This window comes from Lingula anatina, chromosome 3 (assembly GCF_051362555.1).
Source record: "Lingula anatina isolate TDL-2025a chromosome 3, LinAna3.0, whole genome shotgun sequence".
In the NCBI taxonomy this organism is placed as follows: domain Eukaryota; kingdom Metazoa; phylum Brachiopoda; class Lingulata; order Lingulida; family Lingulidae; genus Lingula; species Lingula anatina.
Genome location: NC_141769.1, coordinates 3324937 through 3341147, shown reverse-complemented (window position 1 = coordinate 3341147; position 16211 = coordinate 3324937). Strand labels below are relative to the sequence as shown.

Genomic DNA, 16211 nt, shown 5'->3' with positions numbered 1-16211 from the left:
TTTTTTGCATATTACTTCTTCCACATAGAAACTAATTTTCTGGATGATGAACAGTCTACCAACTCACCCAGCTTATCAATCTCTCCCATGACAATGTCTGGCAGAAAGTGGTCAGCTTTCCCCAGTCTCTGCATGATCCTCACCATGGACATGGCGATCTCCTCCTTGGCCTTGACACTGATCACTGGTTCCAGAACCTCCACCAGACACATGTAGTCTGTGCTCAGGTACTGGAATAGGAGAACAACTGGATGAAACTTTACACAGTTGTATGTTTGGCTGAATTATAGCCTGAGAAGATTTTAATGGGACTATATAAGTGTGACAAGTTGTAGCACACAAATGCATTGATCCTCAGAATTGCTAAGATGTTTCAGTCTTGGTGTGTGTCTGGTATCGGAACACATTGATTGCTTTCCCATATGTATAAATTAGCTACCACAGTGCTCCATTCAAAAATGGCAAGAAAAAAATTCACATTCTTTTTTTTTTTTTACCTCTATAAAATAAAATAAAATAAAAAAAATAAAAAAATAAAAAAAAAACAGAAATTATCCACCACTTTATCTGTATGTCACACCTTCCATCAATGCATGTTCATACACGTTGTATTTTTACTTTTAGAAGCGTTGGTTCTTTTATCATACAAAACTATTTGCAGCTTTTCTTAACAGGTAACTGTAAGGTCAGTTGAACCCTCTGCCCTTCATCACATGGAGTCCTGACATTCATCTTTGTCATTTCAAACTAACAGGAATGTGTCAGCAGATGGTTGCCCTTTCCAACACAGGTGGCCAAAAGTTCTTAGAATTCCCTCTGTCTCTCTCTCTCAGACACACTCACATACAGGCGCGCACATGCACAGAGAAAGAGAGAGAGAGAGAGAGAGAGAGAGAGAGAGAGAGAGAGAGAGAGAGAGAATGTCTTTTACCTGAATAAATTCTTGATATGTATCCATGGGTAATATCTGTACAGTCTGGTAGCGTGCCTTGAGACGTACTAGAGGGAGATCACTTTTATTTTCCTTGGCTGCTCTTCCAACTGTCCCTGAACTTGCTGTGTACCTACAAAGAGAAAGAAAAATATTAAAATCACATTTGAAATCTATACAAAATTTACTATAGACTGCCACAAGATGAAAGACACTTACATTCAGAGCCTTCAACATCCTACCAAACATCATCAGAGTTAACAATTCCCCCAAATACTTGTAACATGTGTTCAGCAGCTGACTGCAAACATCCAATCTACGAAATCCAACAGACTGCTTACCACAGCAAACCTCACACTTGCCTCAACCACAGAACTAAAAGACAGACAATGTTATAAGACAAGCAAACAGGGCATACATCATACATCCACAGACTATGGACGCCTTATAGACACCAAAAGGAACATACTGCTGAAGGTTAGTCAGATAAATCTTCCCTGGGACTATCTTTTGGCAAACTTTCTCTGTTTCAAGTGATGTAATTCATGTTCCTCAAGTCACACTATACTCTTGTTGCTCTGGCCCTGATATCTTGCCAACCTCAACGATGATACAGAGACCAGTAACAGGAAAATGTTCAACCCAGGCTGAATGTGCTAGATGAGACTGGATTGCGTCATGTTGTGATCAAATGATTTTTTACCAAGAGAGCTGTTCAAAGTTGCATAAAACTTCAACAGAATCATAATATTTGAAAAGAGTGAATAAAGGATCTAGAAAATGGGACCAGATGCTGTGTTTGTAGATAATGTCAAAAAGGAAAATTTCTTTGTTTTTCAAGTAAAGACACTTCATAATTCTGCATTTCTTTTTTTTTTAATAAACAAAGAATTTTGACATATATCTAACTTTCAGACATTGACATATTAAAGGAAAGAGTCATGAAATCCTTCTGTACACTACAGAACACTGCCTCAATAAAAGCCCCATGATATCCAAAATATCAAGCATGAAAATTAATCCATCTTGAAATTTCTTTCCCTATTACCATCTGTACACTAGCTCCCTCATCAATCTCCTATCCATATACACGTCTGTAGTTCCCTCTTCGTGCATGGCTATAAATTGCGAGACAAGACTATTCACTTGATGCAATCACAAGTGTATAAAGAGTTCAGATTGCAATGACATTGATGTTTTTATTTAATTCTAGCGGCCCCACCCCTTGCTATGGAGACAAGCTGTGGAAAAATGCTGTGTTGTGAACAGCTTGTGGCAAAAGAAGATGGAGCTGTTTTTTCACCGTCATTTATAATATGCAGAACAAAATGGAAGGATAATCCAACCAATCAGAGAAGAGATGAAGAGTGTGAAGTTACAAATAATGTAACGATTTGTCAGTTGTACTTTGATATAACATACTAGCTGCTATATCATTATCACATTTTCAACTCTGCTCTACAGTTAACTGTATTAATTCAAGTTTATTCATCACATTCTTATTCCAATCATATCTTATAATTTCTATCATATTCTGTAAGTATGTTTGCTTAAAAGCAGATGTGATGACGACTCAAGTTTTGTAGAAGTTCCATATTTCATGTCATTTTTCTTGTAAGCACTATTCCCGTTTTCTTTCCTACACCTGAATCATCAATCTCGTCTGCACACACGTTTGCTTTAATGGTAACTGCTATTTTTGCAATGGTTTCTCCATGTGTGTTATTATTTATGGGTCTGCATACAAACGTCTGCTGCTAGGTTTACTCACCATTTCTCCACAAGCTGCCTGTTATTCAACTCATCCACTGGGATATTCACATAACCTGAAGAAAAAAGACAACCAGATTAGAATTACACTTAAGATCAATTTCCACCACTTAAATAAAGACAAATATAGCCAAGAGATACTTCAATTTCTGATCTAAGTACACTTTGTATCAGAGAAAACATTTCTGACTAATCTATTCAGCATACAACTTAAGAATAAAGGTTAAAGTTACTAGATTGCTTGTCCCTGCCTGCATACAACTCCATGTGAGCGTTTTAACCCTCTACGATGCTCAAATATCTGGACTGATATACCTGGTAGTTACAAGTTAAAAGCTACACTGTCCTGATATCCTCGCAGCATATACACATATGTGTGGATATTCTGGCACCATCTGTTTGTCATTTTATATCAAGATTCAATGACAATCTGTATCTTGTTTCAACTTGTCCTTGTGTTACATTAAAGAGGCACAGTATGTGTGCTTGAAATGATCGTGTATCTGTTTCAGAGTGTATATAACGACGCTGGGTTATTTTAACGTAAAACCAATTTCCTCTCGTACTTCAACCAATCACAAAGACACCTTTTCAACTACGAAAAAGGAGAAGATAAACCGACATTGGACTGCAAGCTGAGAGTACAGAAATTTACTGGTTACATATTTCAGTAGATTTAATAACAGCCTCTTAATCAATTGACCGCCATCTATTTATTCCTGATTTCATAAGATTTTACATTTCAATTGCTTATTGTATCAAATAGCAGCAACAGTAATCTTGGAACTTAATCACAATCACAGAAGACATCTAATACATGACAACAACAGTAGAAACTGTAAAAAAATAGATGTATTCCAAAGTGCCAAGAATTCCTTTCCTTTTTTCCTCCTCAGAATTTCTCTGTGTGGTCTATCAAATGTCTAGCAAGAGGGCAAAGATTGAGCTTCCCATGAGCCCTACATTTAGACACTGCACACCTGAGACAGCTACTATTTCTGATGGATGGATGGATGAATGGTCTCTTAGTATGCTGTCTTACCTAACACAAGGTGGGGACCTCAAGCAAGGGTGGTTCAAAAATAATCATACTCCACTATTTTTAAAGTACTGTAACTTATCATACACCCTGTAAAATGTTACAGAACTCAGTGAGGGGATCGGAGTTACTATACAAAATTTTGAATTGCACCTTTTCAGGTATACAACTATTTCTGCTGCACCTTGTGGACTGTTACCTGGTATGTTACCTAACCAAAAGGGTACAGAATGATACCAAATGTAAGATGGCACAGAACTATAAATTACCATAGAGAGCTTCAGTGCATATTAATGTTCTTCCTTAAATATAAGTGAAGAGGGCAGCAGGGAAAAAATGATGCAAAATACTGACTGCTCTGAGTAATAAAATTCTGCACTCATTTTTGTGCAAATTGATGTGTTACCTTGCATTCTGAGATTTTCATTTCTCCTTTTTTTCTATAGCTGGGATGAAGTGACAAAGAAGGGAGGAGGAGCTACGTACGTGTGTGCGAATGTGCGAAAAAGTATAAGTATTGGGTGGTGCACAAGATTCAAAATTACCACCAGGTGCAAAAGTTTATAAATTTCCAATAAAAACCTGGGTGGTATCACCCCTCCATTAACCTCTCCCATGTCTCTCCACACCAGAATTGTGAACTCAGATGTTATTCCAATATGGCACTGATAGCTCTGATTGTGTAAGGTCGTATTTCTAGTCAAGCTATGACCACCTAACTCAGTACTGTGTACCACAGTAGACCATGCGATTAATATTTCCAACTTAATCCAGGGTGCTTACTTTGATCACTATGACAGAGGAGTTTGATGGATTTTTCTAGATTTTATAATCATAATCATGAAGCTGAGATAGTGTGTGCTGTTCCAACTTAACTGGAAATGCTACCAGGGTGTTATCTCCTGTACAGACACACATACCTGGATTTGGTTTAAATCAGGGATGAGAATTTTCCAGGTAGCTCCAACTTTCCCACGCAAAAGTAAATTTTACTCGTTGGTATAAATCTGCCCTTCAGCAAAAGCAGTTACTTTATTACTTTTCCCCCAATATCATTCCCAAATTTAGTAAAGTAAATATCAAAAATTAGGAATGGAAAGGGGAAATGTGGAGAGAGTGTTTGATATGGATCAGACACATGATGGTGACACTGAAATACTGCCCTCATAGTATGTACTAACCACAAACTCATCCTACATCATATCACCTGATTTTCAAACAAGATGCTGTATTTTTCTGCCTCTTACCTATTAGCTGGTTCTTGTCCTTCTTTTTCTTCTTGTCAGCTTCTCTGTAAATGTTCACAGTCACAGTTTCTATGGCAGGAAGATTACTGAAAAACCAAAAGATGGAACCATCAAATATTAAGTTATTGAAAGAAAACATGAATTTCACACACAAATGACATTAAAACTACAACATCAACCTTTGTTTTACATCTAACTTAAGTAAAAAAACATCTGACACTAGTGTTTTATGCCAACAATATGCCACTTAGTTTTTTTACAAGATCATACAATGTTTCCATTGATCTTTGGTTTTATTGCCCACACCATATCAGTTCTGAAAACCCAGACTTGTTTCTGCCACAGGCAGTTTATTTTGTCTTTTTATCTTTTTCACCATTTTTCCTCTATAAGGTCCGTCCCTCTCTTCACCTGCTGGTGCCTGGAAGCAGGGCAGGTGACTTCTGTCAAACCAACCCTTTCATGTTGTAGCATTGCACAACACTGTTGTAAAATGTGTCTAGGCTTTCTCCCCTGGCCTTGTAATCAATTTTCAATTTCATACTGCAGATTTTAAAATGTGAAGTACCTTAGCCCATTCCAGGTATTATTCGTAAATTGCAATCACAAATTAGCTATTACGGTTATAAAGGCAATGAATAAAATCAATCTTTCATCTTCTCTTTTGATATTTTCCTTTTTAAACTGTGACATATCAAATGCTGTTCATCACTGGCTGAAAAGGCAAAAAGTATACCCTTTAAAATAGTTTTTCATACCATAACATCAGAGGAGTGAGATGCTTTTGCATATCAGATTATATATGCAAATGATTAAAGTTTGTGTCTGCGCTGACTGCTTTACTGATAAAATATCTCTGTGAGCTAAGGCTGTTGGACCATTTATAATAATAGTTGTTTTTGTTTAATATGATCAAATATGTCACATGTTGAATTCATCTTCTACCAATTTTGAAACTAAATTGCCTTGATTAATACATTTTTATCTGTTAATAAATTCAACAAAAGGGTATATATGCATTTGCTTTCGAGCACTATAAAAATGAGCTCCTGACCAGCTTCCACTTTATTCCTCACATCATTTTACACAGCTATTTTTAGATAAAAGCATTATGTTCAGTGTAAGCACATTATGTTGGGTTTGGTTCATTTTACTCTCCAACTCTGTAAATAAAACACGCACAGCTGATGTGAGTTGCGTTGATGTCATTTTGATGGGATCACCTTGCACAAATGGTTTTTCTCTGACATGAAAAGAAAGGCTTACTTATGGTGTGTTCACAAAGGCACAAGTACAACAGAAATCCTAGGCATGCTATCTACAACTTTCAAGTCTTACATAGCCATCATTAGGTTGTCAGCCCAGCAACAGACCACCTAAATAAATCTTGGGCAGCAATTACAGAGTTTGGCTACTGCCTGCTGGGTTATCAGTTGCCTTTTGACTACATGCCTGATAATATCGATTAATCGAATCCACAAGAAAAAATCCTTTTTTTGTGGTGTGAATGAACCTTTGGATATAAATAATCCATGAAGGCTTGAAAACAACAGATGGCACATCAGGTAAAAACATTTAAAAGATTTAAGAGCATCAATATCAGTTCATGCATTATTATGTGTGGAATGGTGGCTATGAGAGGTTGCTGTGTACAAGTATTTTCAATTACAAGTATTGTCAACAGTAACATGTTGGTGTTAATTTTAATATTTCAGTAACGAAAAAAATTGAGCGCAGTTTAGATACAAACATCCAAAAGACAGCAGGGAGTGCCATAACTTTTGTATTAAAACAGCAAAAAATTATCAAAATAAAATACAGCTTTAAAATAAAATTGATGACATTTTGTCTCATTTACCTTTGAAGCAAACAAGATAAACTGTTCTAAGATGATTCCCATAGTTGGAGGCTGGCTGTTATGTAATGTATCTAGGAAAACTAGCCACTGCTGGGGTGGGGGTAGGGTAGCGGGAGGGTACTGACAACTCTACCTAGACCAGCTTTGTCATCAGCAGGCCTTCCCAACTACCAGACTCGGCACCTACGGGTCCAGTATAAACCGGTTTATCAGACCACACTACCCGTTTTCAAGGTGTGTGTCAGATCGCATTACAGAGTATCAGCCACCACACCGATTTTGCCTGGTGCGCGATGTGATAGCAATGATCCTAAGCGGGGTTGGAAAGTAGTACATCTCATCTAGATTCATGCGCTGCTGCAATTTTCTGTTTATGCTAAAATCTGACAGTACCGCAATATTTAACATAAAATTTAGGTTCGGACAAAGCCAATGATGTTTTGTAAATAAGAACTTGCAAACTTATATATTAATTTAGAAAAGTAGACCTAATTTTGATAGCAGAAGCATATTCTGTCGGGGGTTAAATATTTTCGTGACTACCGGGATGGACGAGATTGAGGGCAGGGGTAATCCTAGAGAGGGGTGAGAAACGTCCATTGTTCTCGTCAGCGAGGCTGTCCTTTTTCAGGGTTTGTACGCACGGACAGAAAACTTAAGTATTGTGGGAACGTTACTAATGAAGCCACTGGTAGTACTAGTAGATATCAGCCTGTAGTCTTGAACAAGCGCCTCGATGACGAGTGAACAGTTGTCAAAAACAAAAGACCCAGGTGTGGTAGTTCAACTACTGTTGATGCGTGCCGCAACGACCAAACCTAATTGCTCCTCAAGGTCACAAAACAATAACCGGTACTGACGGCTAGGTTCGTCTTAATCATATAAGTAGCGCGTTTCTACCCCCTGATTGAGGGAGTCGTCTGTCGTATTCATGCGACTCCTACTTGACGAAAACGAGGCGCGATACCCGGATGACAGGTAGGCTTACAGAATTTGTGATAGGGTATGATACTCTTTTATGCGATCTGACACACACCTTGAAAACGGGTAGTGTGGTCAGATATACCGGTTTATTCTGGACCCGTAGGTGCCGAGTCTGGTAGTTGGGAAGGCCTGATCAGGATAAAATTTGGGAAAGTTTCATTCTTTGTTAAGTGATCTCTAAAAGGCTACAACCAACTTACTTGAAGTCAAAGTTTTCTCCCCAGAACAGGATCTCTCCCTTGGATTTTGAGGATGTCCTTGCATAAAGTGTCCTGTCCAGACACACCTCACAGAAATATCTGAAAACAAGAAATTAATATGTTAATTAAAATGTTAAAAACTTCAATTTACAACATCATCACTGCTATATGCAAACAGAAATTACACATGTTATCCTGTTTTATTTTCAAACTAACAAATTTACGTGATGTGATGTATTTCACTTTTTTTTTCAAATATGAATTTTGAAACAAAATACTGACATCGTCATTAAAAGAAAAACTGTATGGGGGATTCTATTTAGTGGAATACCACCATTTTTCAAAACATAAAATATAAATTGTTCTGAACACATGGCACAAGAGTCACCAAGGGTTTCTGGTACTGCACCCACATTTTCCTATCACTGTTATTATTTTCAAAATGACTGATCTTTAACTACGGTCTTCCTGTTTACTCCCACATTACAATTCTGAATGATGGTTCTATCAAATAAGTAATATACCATCATATAGGTATTTCAGTTAAATTAACATGTTGCATTTGAATCCCTCTTCCTGTATCAGCCTATATTTAACCATACAGGTGACTTCACTGGGATAAAGAGAAACCAGAAACTACAGTTAATCTGGTAATAAATATGTCACAGTTGTTTCAAACGTTTCATCCACAACTTTCCCATGACCTGTTAATTAATCAAATAATGAAGTCATGTTTTTTTATTTTCTGAGTAGTACTAAAATTTCCAACTTCAAAGAAAAGGTCAAGGACAGATCAGGATTAAGAGACAATGGTGCCACAGTTGTTTCTAGATATCAAACAGATTTTGTACCTCAAGACCCTCTGTTGACTTGTCAAAATCATTTCATTTTTAAAACATCAATGAATTAAGAGTCAAATTTTAAATGGAGGAGGTACTGCAGACAACGATACCTTGTTACAGTAGTTTTTTTTACCGAAGCCTTTCACACTGTATAAATTGCCAAATTTTATCTATTTAAAGTTCCTGATAACCTATTTGTTCAGGGTACAGGAAAAATTAATCACAAGTACATTTAGTTAAAGATATATTAATCTTCGAAACAGTGATTATAGCATATAAATAGAGATGACTAATAATGTCAGAATCGGCTCAAGTTATGATACATATATTGCTGAGGTTTCAACACATGGTGTATCAGTATTTGTGTGTGAAAGTATAACATGTATATGATATCCAGATAACATCTCACCAGAAAGCCCCATCAACATCACGTGTACATACGTGGGTGTTGTATTTACTGTGCCATACAAAGGCTTGGTGAACATGAGGTACTGACACATCAGTCAGAAAGTGTCACGTAATCTTGGTGCAGTTGACACATAAGACAACCTTTTTCAATTACCAAGCTCATGCAATTCTGTGCAACTGTAATACTGGGACAAAGATTATAGGCTGGTTACAGGCATTCAAAATGTGCATGCAACTGACTCGAGTGAACTTTGATATCAAAACTGACAAATGAGAATATGCATGTGCTTGTTGTACATGGACAATTTCATTAATTCCATATCCAAAATTTGCCCATGCTGTATATTATGCCACTATTACTGCACAACTCACTTTTGATACAGAATATGAAACAGTAATGTATTTATATCCATAAAATTATTTCCATCAACAGATTTATCTAGCAGAGATATGACAATTTTAACACTGGATTTGACTGCAGGGCAATGTTTGTGGCAAAACAAACCACTTCAAATATACATATATTACAATACATATATGACTTATATGATATATTATATGTTAACCCCCAAGCTTTAACAGTCTAAAGACCGAGTCCTTTTTTGTGTCCGACTACTTAACATGGGTGTGTGTTTTGTGTAACCCCCACGGCACAAGTACGGTATAACAGGAGGGGGCCATCTCATGCACTTCTTTGTTTAAATCGTGTCATACTATATGCACTATGGAACTGAGATGATTTCATGAATTGGTCCCTCAGAGGGCTGCCTTTAGATAGCAAGTACTAGTAGCTATCAAAAAGAAGAGTTGACAATATTCTGCAGATTGAAATAGATAACATTGGAGACAAGAAAGCATTGTTATGCTCTAAAAGATAAAAATTGGGTTCATGGCACTGCCATTTTTCCTTAAGATAATGGATTTCTTGGAAGTAAGGGCTAAGGACAAGAGTCCTCCAATTAAATACTATGAATTGTTCTTTTCTGATAATATGCAATTTAATCAGTATGGACTTTACAATTTAATCACTACAATGTCACAACATCCAAGGATTGCACTATTAAAACACATCCTAACATCTTCTCTTTATATCACAATAGCTACAAATTGTTTGTTTTGAACAATCAACCACAACTAGGGGAAGTGTGTGTATGTGTGTGTGTTGAGGGGGGGGGGGGGGAGGCGGGGGGAGAGCAGTCTTGATCAGTTTTCAGGACTACCAAATGGTCCCAAGGTAACTAGGGTACCCCTCTCCCATGCTAACATCCCATCCATCTTGCTACCTCCCTGGAAGAACAGTCACTTCAGTATGAATTTTATGACTGCTCATTTCCCAGTCTGAGAGACTGGTCAGGTACAATGGGGGCACTATTGTACTGGTGCTATGACGCCAGACACAGGTAGTCATTAAGTGGAGGAAACGCCAGTCTACACTCGGTGTCTGATGGGTAACCTCTCACAATTCTTCCTTCTTTAGTTTTATCACCTTTTGTGTTAGGATATCTGATAGAGAGAAGACCTATAATGAGTCGTCATCATCTTAATTATTCCTCGCCCCTTTGTAATGGGGCTATCAGTTTTTTTCACCACTGGGTGGCGCGCGTGCTTTAGTTGGGGTACTTTTGCGCATGCGCGTACTTTCTCGTGTGTTTGCAGTTTCATTTTTAATCTGACGCTGTAAATAGCGCTCTAAATAATGCCAGGATACTGTTGTGTTCCGGAATGAACATCGTCAACAGGAGGTCATTCTTTTCCGAAAGACACAAAGCTGAGTTACCAGTGGAGAGTTGCCATCAAGGGGGTTTATTCTACATCAAAAACACTATGGAAACCAAAGGCACATGACAATGTCTGTTTCCTCCACTTTCGTGAGGAAGATTACACTTCTACGTAAGTTATACTTGCTGTTGTCGCTTTTAGTATTAATAATAATTGCTGTTTGAATGCATACCAGAGGTAAACTTGCAAGGTCTAACAGACGAGGTCAAACAGCTTGACATCATTCTAAACCCACCCACTGAGCAGAGTGCGATTGCAGTAGGGAATTTTGTAAGTAGAATTATGAAAAAACGTAATTAACTGGAAGTGCACAAATGATTTCATGCATCTCACCTGCATATTAAGAGAATGTATATTGTGTAACATTATATAAGTATAATTTTTTTTCTCTCTTTCATTTACTTACTATCATTACTATCTTTTCGTATGTATAATGTATAGTAGTTAGAGAGCCTCTAAATGTAAAAACATTTCAGTGCTCAATAAATTATTATTATTATTATTATAATGAGTTTGTCAGCTTATTCATTAGGTCTTTGTTATCGATGTTTAAGTAATTATGTTGTTTAACGTGCTTAGAATGTTAATTTTAAAGACATTCTTCACCTAACATTATGTAGCGATTTGGGGGGAGAAAACACACTACCGACTAAGCTACCGAGCCCGGGTCAACCCCTACCAGCCACTACAATTATTTCTTCGTTTTTATGTGATAATCCATGAGGTTTTTTAAAGGCCACGTTTTCAAATTAAGACAACTTGATTTTTATTGTATTAATAATCGTTATGTGCACTCCTTTTGCAGATGAGAGAAAAAGACTGAAGCCAGGAACGATAGGGCCTACCATCCATATTTCCATTTAATAAAGTGAAAGACGTACCATCATCACGTACTAGCCGTCTAGCTAAACGCCGCAAAGTATCAGATCCGGTGACAGTACCAACAGCTCCTGATTATATTCATGAAGTGGAGGTAAATATAACGCATGGTATAATAACAAATTTATAAATAAAATGTTTCTTTTTATTTGTATAATTATCTGTGTAAATACTAGAAATACTAGAGACGCACTAAAGAGGCAGTCAGATCTGCGTCATTTCTGTCATCTACACTGATTTTATGTGTTAATTAATACATGAAGTATTTTTCTTTGTGTAAGTTATCAACTTCTGTATTTATTTTTTGTTGTATCCTATAGGTTGAGTCTCAAGCAGATGAAGCAGTGGAAGACAAACATGAAGACTGCCCTGGTGAGAGCCAAAAAGAAAGTACAGCTTCCCAGTGTGATATCACTACACCATCAGACACAAGAGAAAGCATCATGCTGTACCAGAAAAATGCAAAGGCTGCCCAGTATCTAACTGGATTTAGTCATTTTGGACACTTCATGTTGTTTTTCAATTGCCTTGGGCCAGCAGCTCACCACTTGAATTTCAAATGTTTGTCACCAGAGGACCAATGTTTTTTTACCATTATTAAATGGAGACAAGCCTTTGACAATTATTATTTAGCTCTCCGTTTCAAGCTATCGGTAACAACGGTGTCAGAAATAATAAGCAACTTTATGTTTTTCCAGCTCAGTGAAATGAACATTTGGCCAGAATGTGACATTGTTGACGACTATATGTCTGTAAATTATAAGAAATATGGAGTATTGATTTCATGGGTAAACAGGAGTGACTGGCATAATTTGTCCTTGTCTCGTCTTTTGGTTGCGTTCAAAATATCACCAAACCTAAAAATGATAAAATTAAATTAGTGAGATAGGTTTTTTTTACTCTTCTTTTCAATTTGTATTTCAAATGCAAAATGAAATTGTACATTCATAGCATTAAATTTTGACCTTCAAACCATGATATATCATCTCACAACTTGTATTTCTGTACTAAAATGCAACTACAGGTACATATAGTAGCTCAAGCTATGACATGATATTGATACAAAACATTTGAACAAGTAAAAAACTAGCAAACTTATTTTCGTTTGCACACCTACCTCGATGCTGTTATTCTCCATGATCTTTCTTCATGCCACACTCGACTTTAACTTTGGCCTCTAGTTCTGTTTTCAAGTTCTGATACTTCCTTCTGTGTGACCTACCAACATCAATGCAAGGTTATGAGGGAGTGAAAAAATGATGCTAACAAAACGATGCTAACATTCTTGGCAAACACTGTTTTGATTGTCTACCTCATCTACACTTAGATAACTGTCATTGACATAAAACACGCATCAACCCTTGTTTCTCCTTCACAAATTTGCGTTGACACAAGTCATGTGTCAAATGTCGGACCTGGTACACGAAATTTGATTACCGAAACGAACGGTCCTTTATCGACTAGGAGTGCCTACAATAAACATATTTTAAACATAAATACCTTTATTATATTCTCGGAATATGGAAATATGCAATGACAATATCATTATCTTGAAATATAGTAATAAATTAGGCATATAAGTAGTGCGGAACTAGCCGCCGCTTACACCTGGCTTTTGACAGGGAGCTCACACAGAAACCCATATTTTACGGGAAGATTCGAGCGCGGAACCTTCAATGTTAGTGATACAATTGACACATTTATAAGTAAATACACTAACCTTTCTATCAAATCCTGTTTCTTTCCTCTTGTGGAGGCTCCTCTTTCAACTAGTTGAAGTTTTAACTTCGCTACCGTTTGCTTCCCATACTCTAAAGCCATTTCTACACGGACGCGAAAACGAGGCTATCTTCAATAACCACTATTACCCCAGCGCCCTCTTTAGGACAAACGGCTCCGCGTATAGCCCCATTGCATTACAATGAGGACGGTCAGTAACTGACCCCCACCCACCCACCGGGCCATGTATTGTACTTTACCACCCCGTGTATTTGACCTCTGACCTCGCCTCTAATCCATGATGGGCAGATGAAGTGGATGATGACAGTTAATCACGCCATTTCCTGCTCAATGTACAAATAAAATATATCTATCCACTGTAGGGGGTAATCAAACCGATCTTTAAAAAGCTATGAAGACAGAGGTGTTCTTCTGCATATCAAATGAACATCATTGAAAACTTCCCAAATATGTTACATTTTCATAATGAAAATCCAAAAAAAGAAAAAATCCTGAGCTGATAGAAAAAAGTTAGAAAGAAGCATTATTTGGGTCGAAATGGTATTTCCATAATGTCAGCGTATGGCAGAGTGTGGTATCAAAAGTGGTTCTGTCCTTCTCTTCAGAGAAATCATCCAGTGCACTTATTAACACCTCAACACTGCGGTGCATCCAGTTGTATGGTCATCAGGTGGACCAAATGTGTGACCTGTCACAGCTTGGGAGGGGTGTGTTTTTACTTCTCTGTGTGGTCCAGTTCAGTTTATTTTTTCTAACCATGTGTATTGTTTTCATCAGTGAAACAACACATGTAAAGAGAAGGGCCAAATCTGTCTCCGAGTATCCTTTACCCATTTAGGTGAAGAAGGAAAAGAATAATGAGGAAATAACAAGTATCATTTTGCAAATCCTTTGCTAATTCCATTGTGTGTTGTTGAACTTAAAAGCTGTGCTAAGGGAAATGACCAAGTGTTACCAGATTTTTGCTGCTTTTTTAGAATCCTTCAGTGCTTTGTGATACCAAATGATTGGTGTGACCATGCAAGGGCCAACTTCCACCACAATCTTCAATAACATCTATACAGCTTCAACTTTTGTCCTTAGTCCTTATCAATATATAGAGATCTGTATCATTTACAAAAAAAAAAAAAAAAAAAAAAAAAAAAAAAAATTGCTTTTCCTAGTTTTATCCATATTGAAGTAATGTCTGTATGTGAAAATGGTGCCTGCAGGGCTGACTTCTGCTCACAAGAAAACTCACCTTTTCTTAGAAGTGACATTTTTAGCCTCTAAAATCCACAACTGAAAGGAGTTGTCTGTCCTCCGACTCTGCTCTTGATTTGGATGAACTGTCTTGCGTAAACTGAAAACAGACATATCCTTTTAGTATCAGTTAATAAACGAAATACAAACATCAAAATGATTGTACTCTATGGTATCTTGCATAATCTGATATCAATACTTCATTAGAGAATAAGCCGAGGTTCTCTGTTATACAACTTAACATGCTAATATAATGTCAGACTAATTATGATTTGATCTTAGGATGTATTAATTTGGCTTCAAGTTGTTCCATGCCATTTCATACAAAATTAATAAAACACAAGATGACTAAGATTCAGAATGATTTAGATAGACTGCCATCAAAAGTGACATACATGCAAAAATATATCCATCATTTCTGCAATATTCATGTTTCTAAAGGCCTTCATATCCTGTCTTAAATATGCGAGCGACTTTTCTCATTTTGCTTTTATAAATACACACATGTAAGGCAGCTTTATCACTTCCTTCCATACTAATTAGACATGCATATTTATATGGGAACCATTGCCATATACTTCCCAACATTATATGTATTCAGGCTATTTTCTAGTGAAAATCTCTTCCTCCCCATTTATTATAGTGCAGTCTATCTGTGACATATCTGTCTAGTTTACTAACAACTTGCAATTACACAAAAAAGGATGAACTGTTTAAATTTTGGGAAAACTTTTAAAAGCCCCCAGATGATGTACCCAGTGATGGACCTGATGTTCAGAACCAGCACCCCCCCCCCTTCCCAACCTCCAAACTGTTCCCAGAAGCTCCAAAATGCAAAGGAAAGAGGTTTTCAATTGCAGCAGTAGGCAGTAGGAATATGTATTAAATCTGATACTTCTTTCTTTAACCTTGTGGTTTTAAAAATGTGAACTTAATTCCCTTTGGTACATCTGATCTAATTAATATCTTAGTTAAAAATTAAAATATGATGTCAATGACACTTCAGAAGTTGAACAGATGTTCTTCACTATGGCACACAATACAATATGGAAATGTCAAGCTTTTGTTAAGATAATAGATCAGAAAGGTCAGTCTCAAAATAAGCCACAGAGTTAAAATGTTAAATATGTCATCCAAAAACACAAATTCAAATATCAGTCCAAAGTTGTGCCTAATATTCTTGAGCTTTGAACTATAATCAATCAATAAAAAAAGGTGATGAAAGATCAATATATGTTATATAGACAGTGATGTGACATTTGGAGCTTTCCAATTGAGGTTTTCATTCCCTC

General features: G+C 36.8%; 1 protein-coding gene and 2 long non-coding RNA genes across 20 annotated transcripts in view; 1 reads left to right on the top strand and 2 right to left on the bottom strand.

The window, feature by feature from the left end:
• LOC106175351 (ras GTPase-activating protein nGAP) overlaps window positions 1-16211 on the bottom strand; it is a 112419-nt gene that overhangs the window by 9260 nt on the left and 86948 nt on the right. For all 18 annotated transcript variants that reach the window (XM_087009597.1, XM_087009598.1, XM_087009595.1 and 15 more), the window contains 6 exons: window positions 14918-15019; window positions 8030-8128; window positions 4988-5073; window positions 2703-2757; window positions 932-1064; window positions 68-230 (listed from right to left, as the gene is read on the bottom strand). In XM_087009597.1, coding sequence (XP_086865723.1) covers window positions 68-230; window positions 932-1064; window positions 2703-2757; window positions 4988-5073; window positions 8030-8128; window positions 14918-15019 — 638 coding nt within the window. The remainder of the gene's footprint in view (window positions 1-67; window positions 231-931; window positions 1065-2702; window positions 2758-4987; window positions 5074-8029; window positions 8129-14917; window positions 15020-16211) is intronic.
• LOC106174666 (uncharacterized) lies at window positions 11864-12915 on the top strand. Its single transcript, XR_015333584.1, has 2 exons — window positions 11864-12031; window positions 12258-12915. It is a non-coding gene; the product is annotated as an uncharacterized LOC106174666 (long non-coding RNA).
• On the bottom strand, window positions 12633-13853 carry LOC147762790 (uncharacterized). Its single transcript, XR_015333583.1, has 3 exons — window positions 13658-13853; window positions 13055-13155; window positions 12633-12794 (listed from the first exon to the last, which is right to left on the bottom strand). It is a non-coding gene; the product is annotated as an uncharacterized LOC147762790 (long non-coding RNA).